The sequence below is a fragment of the Diabrotica undecimpunctata genome, chromosome 11, assembly GCF_040954645.1.
Source record: "Diabrotica undecimpunctata isolate CICGRU chromosome 11, icDiaUnde3, whole genome shotgun sequence".
Classification (NCBI taxonomy): domain Eukaryota; kingdom Metazoa; phylum Arthropoda; class Insecta; order Coleoptera; family Chrysomelidae; genus Diabrotica; species Diabrotica undecimpunctata.
Window position 1 is genome coordinate 184,204 of NC_092813.1, and position 10,466 is coordinate 194,669.

General features: G+C 35.2%; 2 protein-coding genes across 2 annotated transcripts; both read right to left on the reverse strand.

Moving 5' to 3' along the window:
- Positions 1-7,593: 7,593 nt before the first annotated feature.
- Positions 7,594-8,475, reverse strand: LOC140452931 (uncharacterized). Its single transcript, XM_072547254.1, has one exon. It carries the CDS (start codon positions 8,473-8,475, stop codon positions 7,594-7,596), a length of 882 nt encoding a protein of 293 aa, XP_072403355.1.
- Positions 8,476-8,676: 201 nt separating this feature from the next.
- LOC140452932 (uncharacterized) lies at positions 8,677-9,921 on the reverse strand. The gene has a single exon (XM_072547255.1). It carries the CDS (start codon positions 9,919-9,921, stop codon positions 8,677-8,679), a length of 1,245 nt encoding a protein of 414 aa, XP_072403356.1.
- Between the last annotated feature and the right edge of the window lie 545 nt (positions 9,922-10,466).

A 10,466-nucleotide genomic window follows, 5' to 3' on the forward strand; every position in this document is an offset into this window, starting at 1 on the left:
ATAAAATTCCTTGTGCAGACTGTCACCGATCCTATATAGGCCAAACAAATCGTAGAATTCAAAATAGGATTTATGAACATTCCATTTCTGTTCGCAATTCCGATTCAATTTCAGCTCTCGGTCAACACCATCTTCATACAGGTCACAAAATTGATTTCGAAAACTCCATAACCATAGCCCCCATCCGCTTTTATAAACCAAGAATTATCCGAGAAGCCATAGAAATAGAAAAAAGACCAAATTGCCTTAATAAAAGAGATGACGCCATACGGTTACCTTCTACATGGAGACCTCTCATAAACAAAATATCGCCCCCTCCATCTTCGAATCAAAATCCCACTGTCGGAAATGTTGGCCACGTCACCATCGACGGTATAAATGAACCGTCCCCTGGTCCCAGTCGTAGTAGTGAACTAGTGAGTGAACTAGAAGTGACTAGTGAGTGTAGTAGTGTCTGGGGGCTCGGTAGACTGAGACCTAGGAAGCCCTGAAGAAGACATCAGAGAGGATGTCGAAAGCTCGGCAAAATGGATATCGACGCGGTTCAACCCGGAAGACTGGTGAGTTTAATATTAATTTTTATAATAATATTAATCTTGGCTCTAAGTTTAATATATATATATATATATATATATATATATATATATATATATATATATATATATATATATATATATATATATATATATATATATATATATAGGGTTTTTATCGCGGTTCTCAAAGAATTAGTTTGTAAGCACTATTTGAAATGATCTTTATTATATCTATTATGAAACACACATATATATCTAACATAGCCAATGTAAATTTAAAACAAACTATCTTTAAATTGAAATTCTTATGAAACTAATTAAATTATATAGACAATGTAAATTTTAAACAAACTATCTTTAAATTTGAAATTATTATAATACTAATTAAATTATATTAACAAAATTGTGTACCTTTCTGTCACTGAATGCCTTTAATATCAAACATAGGAAAAAGAAAAATAGTGTTTAAAACAAATAATAATTTATAAGTTACACACTAGATAATATTAGATATAAAAAGTATTTGGTTATTTTAATAAGTTATATACTAGAGAATATTATAAAAATTATTTATATGAGGGTATTCTTAAGAAATTAGCATATAATAAGTTTAAAAAGTATTTAAGTTGCAATGTATTTGGTTATTTTAATAATTTTAATATTGTAAATATATTTAAGTAAGCCATGTGCATAGGCAACCAAATATACTCTGAAAGTGACAGTTAAGTGATGGTTGCGAATGTAGAAGTGGGGTTATTTGTTAATTTAAGATGTTTAGTTTACATATAATTACGGATTTGAAATAGTGTAGTTTATTGATTTGGGGTGTTTAATTTCCATATAAGTTTCTATTCTGATTTGAAAAGCCTAAATGTCAATAAAATTCTCGATAGAAAAGTAAAGAATTCTCTTTGGTGATTGGATATTGGTATATTAAAAAGAAGAATAAATATAAATGCTGTTAAGAAGAAAAATATTTTAAATTAGCGGAAGCTGATAATTGGAAAAAGTAATTTCACAAAAACAAGGATAACCGAGGCTGAGAACGAAGACATTGAGTATCTGTATCTGTATCTGTAGAGTAGGGAGGGCGAGTTAAGTTTCACAGCACTTAGGCCACAATTGACCCATTGTGCATCCTCCCAGGGAGCTGTCACCCTTAGCTCATTGTCCATCCTGCCAATTCTAGGAAGGTGGACAAGTCACCAGGAGACATCTCTCTTATGTGGGCAGGTGTTGGCCAGGACTCGCCGAACGCGTACTCTCGTATTAACGATAACTCTGGGCATTCACATAGGACATGCTCTACAGTTTCGTCTTCTCGTTCACACTTCCTACATAGAGGTGTGTCTGCTAGCCCCAGTGTATGGAGGTGTTTGCTTAGTTGACAATGACCAGTTAAAAAACCAACTGCCAAACGTAGGTTTTTCCTGGTCATTCCCAAGTACTTCTTAGATGTTGACTCTTCAAGGTTACTTAGTGTTACCCTGGCAAGTTTACATCCTTTCCCTTCTTCCCATCTTTTTACGGTTTGAGTATGGGAGTGACATTTGACAATTTCCGCGATTGTTGTAGTTGACCAACCAAAAAGATCCCCAGGTCCTAAGAGTCTTAGGCCTGCCGCCTTCCTAGCTAATTGGTCAGCAATGCGGTTGCCTTTATTCCTATTGTGTCCTTTAACCCACCTCAGGATGATGGTATTACCATCCGAAGCTTGGGTTAGTGACTTGTGACACTCCATTACTAAACCTGATGTGACACGTGGTCTATTCAAGGTTAGTAGCGCTTGTCTGCTATCTGTGCAGATGATTATAGTTTTACCTGCTATACCTTTTTGGGTTATCTCTTTTGCGGCTATGGAGATACCAGTCAGTTCTGTCTGAACTACGCTGGCATTTTTGCCCATACCCCACTTTATTCTTAGGTTCAGTGATCTGGAGTATATCCCGCATCCTGAGCCTTCTTTCATTTTGGAGCCATCGGTGTATATGCAATAGGCATTTGCCACGTTTGTCTCCATGTACTGTCCTGTTTCAATTTTGTAGGGTTTGTTGAAGACAAACTTTGGTTCAATTGAGTCGCAGCCTGCCTGTAGAAGTGGTAACGCATCCAACTCTTCTCGCCAGAAACGAGTTCTCAATTGTCCCATTCCTACATCAAGGTTTGCACCAGCTGAGCGCAGTCGCATCATTGTCACTAGCGCCACCTCTTTGACATATATATCTAGAGGCGTGATGCCAATGATCAACTCCATTGCAGCAGTTGGTGTTGTTTTCATGGCACCTGTTATATTTATGCAAGCCATCCGCTGAATATGGTTTAGTTTGTTAATCGCTGTTGCCTGTAGCACTTTTGGTACCCAAGCAATAGCTCCGTAAGTTAGCATTGGCCTAATGACAGCGGTGTAGACCCAGGCGATCACCCTGGGCGTGAGGCCCCAGGTGCGTCCGACCGTTCGTCGACACTGCTCATAGGCAATATATGCTCTTTTAGCTCTACCATCTAAGTGTGAGTTCCATGTTAACTTCTTGTCAAGGGTAATACCAAGGTACTTCACCTCGTCAGAAAAATTTAGACTGTAGTTTAGAATCCTTGGGGGTATTAAGCCCGTGATTCTTCTTTTCCTGGTAAAGAGGACCATCTCAGTTTTCTTTGGATTTATAGATAGTGAGTGTTCTTTGCACCATGTTTCTATTAGTCGGAGAGCAACTTGTGATCTCTCACATAGTGTGCTCTCAAACTTACCGCTTTGCAGGACAGCAATATCGTCTGCATAGGCTATTGTGTAGAAACCGTTGCTGCTGAGTTGGTCAACCAGGGTATCTAGAACTATGTTCCAGAGTAGTGGTGATAGCACCCCTCCCTGTGGACAGCCCCTCGTAACCATGCCTCTAACAGAAACGTCTTCTACATTTATGCTTATTGCTCTATTAGAGAGCATACTGAATATCCATTCGCTTATGGCCAGGGGAACATTCCTGACGTTGAGCTGTTGGGTGATAGTTGGGAATGTGGTTTTATCAAACGCTCCCTCAATGTCTATGAATATACCTAGGGTGGATTCTTTATTATCCAGCGATCTTTCAATTCTTCCCACTACATGATGCAGTGCAGAATCGGTAGATCTTCCCGAAGTATATGCATGTTGATTTGGGTGAAGTGGGTTATGGACCACTGAAGAATGAAGACATTGAGTGGTGATGAAAATATTTATTTTGGAGAACAGTTTCATTTAGGCATTCAGTGACAGAAAGGTACACAATTTTGTTAATATAATTTAATTAGTATCATAAGAATTTCAAATTTAAAGATAGTTTGTTTAAAATTTACATTGTCTATATAATTTAATTAGTTTCATAAGAATTTCAATTTAAAGATAGTTTGTTTTAAATTTACATTGGCTATGTTAGATATATATATATATATATGTGTGTTTCATAATAGATATAATAAAGATAATTTCAAAAAGTGCTTACAAACAAATTCTTTGAGAACCGCGATAAAAACCCTATATATATATTTTATATTATTAAAAAACACTCATTGCTCATTAAATCATTCACAAATAATACATCATCACAATATATATATATATATATATATATATATATATATATATATATATATATATATATATATATATATATATATATAAACGTGGTGGTACATTATACATAATCTAATGTATGGTTATATGTATATCTTTAATAGTACCAGATTCTATGTTACGGGTTTTATATAAATATTAAACACACAGACAGCAACTTGGATCCACATAACATTGAATTTCACCACCATCGTGTTTGTAGCCATATTAAAAATTATTTTATATCAACCCCAACCCCTTTTCGAAAGTTGCGCCTCTACCGTCAGCTTGTATGGATAAGGTGTGCTGTGAAATTTGTGATAAAATTACAGGTATACCTGTATTTATCAATATATAAATGATAAACATTGGTCCTCTTACTAGGTGACAAAATATAATACCTACCTACAACTGATGTCATTGTAGAAATATTCACAACAATGATATTTAATTTCTAAGCCAAGGATTATATCCCAATCCTACCAGAATTTTCAAGTCAAAAAGATATTTCCTAGTATACCGATTTGCAAGCAATTTTTGAGGATTGCTAACATAGACCCTTTCAATAACTAACCATTGCATCGATATATATGGATGTTTATCGCTCCAAATATCTGCTATTTGTGATGGAGTTCCCATAGGTATTTACATTAATTGATAAGAATTCATCCACAAGTTACAAAAACTGGTTAAAAAGATTTACTGATCTCGACAAGAGGTGGGGCGCTTCACACAGGCGTGGCCTACTACTCATGCATGCGCAGGAAAAAAGTACGCCCAAGTAAGGTGTTTTCTACTGTAGAAAAGACCTCACTTTTGCCTACCTTTGCTTGAGTTGTAGGCCACGCCTGTGTGAAGCGCCCTGCCTCTTGTCGAGATGGGTAAATCTTTTGTATTTAATATTCTTCTTTTACTAACATGCTATGATGAAGTTGTTTGAACATATTATATGTATATCACAAATAAGAGATGTAAAAACATTAACATGTGTAATACAAAAGGCATAGACGTAAAATTGCTTAACATAGTATTGAAACAAAAATGTTTAAATTGTATAGGTAAATCGTGCGGTTAATAATCAAAAGTTTTTCTTTGTAAGATGATAACCACTTTCACATACTTCACCAAAAGGGGTATGAATTTAATTAAAAAAATTTAAACCCAAATTGATGAAAATGTAAATGAAAATAAACCATGATATATTTCGACGCTGAACATTTCCTCTACTTAATCAATGTTCTGGTTTGTCATATATTACAAATAAAAAAAAAGTAAACCTTACCTTAAATGTTGTTAGGATATGGCTAACATTTTCTGTAATTGAAAATAGCTTTTATGAGTAAAACTGAGTATGTGTATTTAAGACATAACTATATATAACACTCCGTTCTCCGTATCTTTGCACATCATAGTTGTACGAATTAAATCAAAGCGTTTAAATCAGACGTAAGTCTTTTCTAGATTCATGAAATAATTAGGAAATGTTTAATATTTCGTTAAACGTATTTATAGTAATTGTTTTTGTTTATTTATTGTACTGGACGTTAACAACTCATTATAGAATTGTTTTGAACTTAGACCATAAAAACTAAAATCCGTTTTTATTGTCTAAGGTTTTGAATGTAATTTTGAGTTTTCTACATATTCAACGTTATTATGATTATTGGAAGACATGCTCTATTTGAAATGCTGTAGTCGAGAAAGATGTACCCAAGATCAAACAGTTTAAATTCTCATATTTATTTACTTATTTATACACCAAAGCATCCAACAGCCGAAGCCAGTTACTGGATGAAAAAAGTTTTCATTCAAAATACAATATTAAATATTTACATCGTATACATATGACATTCAATTTTTAAGCTTAAGCATAAGACAATGCCCTAAAAGAGAAAAAACTCTTGTGCATGCTTTTCGAACTAAGTTACTAACACAAAAAAAATTAATTAAACTTTACAAAACAAAACAATAAAAACAATGGAAAAAGAAAAATTTCGAAAATACATTAATTTGTAGTAAACTTAAAGGGTGTTACACATTAGTGCTCAATCTGTTAGGCTAAAATAATTCGACTTCCCTTATGTCGCATACCTAGAGACTTAGTATTAATTTTTTATACTAGCTGGTTTTTATCAATTTTTTTTTACTTGTGTATCGAACTTCTCTGTAGTTTCCAAAATAAAGTGTGAAAAGTTATGTGTAAAAGGTTTCATTGTTTTAGCCTTAAGAATGTATCAATTACTTTGTTACAACCTATTTCCACAAATATGACTAAATGACTAAATTATTGAAATAAATTGAAAAAAAAAACAAAATATCAAAATTATATATTTCCTTCACTTTCAGAATCCGAGCTATCTCTACGATTTATTATGATGGGTTGAATATCAACATCAACTATATTTTGCTCTCGGCCACACCACTTTTGAATAATTTCATGAGTGTGTCTTACACATTTTTCCCAAATGTCTCCATTATATTGACTAAATGCCTCTTTCCACATATTTCTAACAGATATTTCTAATCAGAATAGCCGTCCCTACCAATATGCTTATTGTAATATGACATGAAATTTGCCCAAATTAATTGAATAGCGTTGAATTCGCAATGATAAGGAGGTAGTCTCAACACTTCATGACCATGCTCTCTTAGTAACTCATCAATAACATACACATTTTTTTTTATTCATTTTTGCAACTTGTAATAATTCAGGTTTTGTAAATTTTGGGTCAAATTGGATGTTATTTGTTGTCAGCCAGGTAACAATTTCATCTTTCTTTGAAGCAGTGGTGGAACGGGCTGAGTTCCTCTGCACCGTCCAAGTGGGCCGAATAAATACTTCGGCTGGGTACAAGTAACTAATTATAAAATATAATTACTTCGGATTAGCCTTCGATTTGGTATATTTCCATTAAGCGGTGGTTCTTTTTGTTACATGGATTAAATTAAAACTACTCTTGCTCAGTAGAAATGTATTTTGATTATCAATAGTATACCCTTAATTGTTTGATGAACAATATACTAATTACTATTTATTTGCTCATTGCTTGTGTAATGAATATTAATACTTACAGTTATTATTGTTAAGACGTGATCGGATGGTTCAGAGCGATGTGTCTTCTCGGAGAGTTGAACGTACAAGAGAGCGAATTGTGTGCAATCTTTCGTATCGTAAAATTTTTGTCTGTAACAAAGGGTGGTTAGGGGTAGGACGCGAGGGCGCTGTTGCCAGTTTGGATCAAATCCGAACATACTCCCCGGCCGTTGAATGTCTCATTCAATAACGAGGTGGAAGGATAAGAAAGGAATGAGATATAATGGTTCAGTTGGAACGTGAGAAGATACAGAAGACCTATGATATATAAACAAGAAAGTAGGCAGGAATAAGAAGAAAGTAATAAACGACAATCAAATTAAGAATCTTGAGGCAAGGGACATAGCTTTGTGATGGGTCTAATGAAGACTCCTTCACTAGTTCGAATCCGTACAGCTCTGACCGGAAAGTAAGGCTTGTGGTCCGACATGACCAAGTCTAGTATGTTCGTGTGAAAGCAGTAGAGTGACTAGAGTGAGTAGAGTGGTTTCTTCGGTAGGTTTAGTGGTAAGAAGTGAGATTTTTCTCTCTTCTGGTAAGTTGCATTCATTAATTTTTTCATTAAAATGAGCGAGATTTAGATTGGGGTCTTGCAGAAATGAAGGACCTGACCACCATGAATCTAATTTTAAAATGTTTTGGGCTAGTAATCCTCGAGATGGGTAGTCGGTAGCATTTTCTGCAGATTTTATGTGGCGCCAGTGAAAGGCATTTGTCAATTCAGTGATTTGAGCAACTCGATTGGAAACCAAGGTATTCCAGCGGGATGCGTGAGATTGTATCCACGATAGTGCTATTCTTAAATCGCTCCACAAATTGACACTAGAGAATGACAGTTTGTTTTCATATATTGATATGATTCTTTTGGTGAGTTTTGAGAGGAGTAACATGGCACAGAGTTCAAGTCTAGGTAGGGTAGTTGTCCTGATAGGGCTTACCCGAGATTTTCCTGTAACCAGTATGCAGGAAACTGTGTTATCAGAGTATACAGTACGAAAGTAAATGCATGCTGCATAAGCCCTTTCGCTGCTGTCAGCAAAGCCATGAATTTGTATGTGTGCGACTTTCTTATTAAGAAATAGACAGCGTGGGATTTTTAAGGACTTTAAGTGAGGTATATTATTTACAAAGGTTGTCCATTCTTTTTCCAAAGAGGGAGGCAAGATATTGTCCCAGTCCATTCGTTCAAGGAAAAGTTTCTTAATGAATAACTTTCCATGTAGAATCACAGGAGTTATCAACCCTAAGGGGTCATACATTTTGGCTAGAGTGGATAAGGCAATTCTTTTTGTAACGCAAGTGTTAGTTGGGGCTTCAGGTACTGAAATTGAGAGTGTATCTGGAGAAGGGTTCCATGAAAGTCCTAAAACTTTATTAGAGGCATTTTCGATTTGGATGTCATATGAAGTGGGTTGATCATTGTTACAATATTTTTCAGTGAACCTTGTGAAATTGGAAACTCATTTATGAGTTAAAATGCAAGCACTACCTAGAACGGTATTTAATTCGTGATATGTGGTTTCTAGGTCAGCTTCAGTTTCGGCACCACAGAGGATATCGTCTACGTAAGTTTGTGTAAGTAAGGCTTCACAAGCGAGGGGGTATTTTTGGATGTTAGTGGATGCAAGCTCTTTTATAGCCCGAGTAGATAAGAAACTTGAAGATCTGAGGCCGTACGTTACGCTAGTAAGTTCAATGCATTCAAGTGGTTTAGAGGGATCATCTCTCCACAGTATATTTTGCAGGAAGGTTTGATTTGGGTTGATATTTATTTGACGGTACATTTTTTGAATATCAGCAGTACAAACAAATTGGGGTATTCTAAAACGGCAAATGATGTCAAATAGATCAGGTTGTACCTGTGGACCTGTGAGCATAATGTCATTTAAAGAGGTTCCAGAAGAGGATTTACAAGATCCATCAAAAACAACGCGTAATCGAGTGCTGGTACTGCTCTCTTTTATCACGCAATGATGGGGCAAGAAATATTTGTGTTCAGATAAATTATTGTATATTGTGAGTGGGATATATCGTGCATGATTAAGTGTAATGTATTCATCGATGAACCTTTTGTATTCAAGAAATAGAGAGTGATTTAATTGAAATTTCTTTTCTAAGCTTTCGAATCGTTTTTTAGCGATATGAAAAGAGTCACCTAGTTTGGTATGCTCTGAGGGGCATTTAAGGGAAAGATTTACTTGAAATCGTCCGGTTTCTAAAATTTTAAAGTTTTTCTTGAAGTCAAGTTCAGCAATTTCTTCAGTCGGGGTGAGAAGTTTTTTAGTGGATATTTCCTCCATTTCCCAGAATTTGGGAAGAAGCGAGTTAAGGGAAGAAGTATTTTCGGAGATAACATTGGAAGTTTGAGTAAATAAGGATACTCTTTTATTTTTTAGATGATTATGAGGTACACTACCAGCGACAATCCAACCAAAAAAGGTGTTTTGAAGTACAGGGAGATTTTTTCCTAATCTTACGATGCCATCGGTAATGAGTTTGTAGTATTTGTCAGCACCTATCAAAATGTCAATACTTGAAGTTGAAAAGAACTCACTGTCGGCTAAGGAAATGTTGTGTGGTATTTCGAGCAATTCTAGGGGTATATGTGTCTGCGGTAGTGGGGTAGTTATTCTATCGAGTACGTAACAAGACATGTTAAGGTTATTGCTTTTATCATTAGTAGAGAAAATTGTAAGATTTGCCATTATGTTAGACATGATTGAGCTCTGGGCAATTCCAGAAACTTGAAGTGGTTGTGGAGGGTTTTACAGCTAATTTTTTCAAAAAGATTCCTTGATATAAAGCTACTTTGACTAGCATTATCGAGAAGTGCCTTGGCTGTTATCATATGTCCCGATTTTGATTGAATAGATATTTTAATTGTTGCTAATAGAACATTACAAATTTTAGCGGAGAATGTAAGGTCGCCTGTAGTATCTAGAGATACTGCTGTGACAGACGGGGGGTGGATGTTATTGCTAGAGGAGGATGGCATGTCGTTGAATTCTGTATGATTTTTATTAGAATTTAAATTAGGGTTTGATTTTTCTTGAGTTTGATGATAATTATGTTTTCTGGAGTTGGCATCAGAATGTGTTTGATTTGAATTGGATCTCCAATTATGTTGATTGCCTTGAGGATTGGTAGTTCTTTGGCCTTGAGATGTGCCTGGATTGTGAGATGGATGCGAGAAGTTAGTGTTGTGGGTTTTGCGTACGTGCAAGAGAGTGTGATGTTTTTTAGAACAAAT

What these genes read in the sequence shown, in the direction of transcription:
- LOC140452931 (XM_072547254.1), bottom strand. Translation starts at nt 8,475, where the DNA reads ATGTATGACCCCTTAGGGTTGATAACTCCTGTGATTCTACATGGAAAG.
- LOC140452932 (XM_072547255.1), bottom strand. Translation starts at nt 9,921, where the DNA reads ATGGCAAATCTTACAATTTTCTCTACTAATGATAAAAGCAATAACCTT.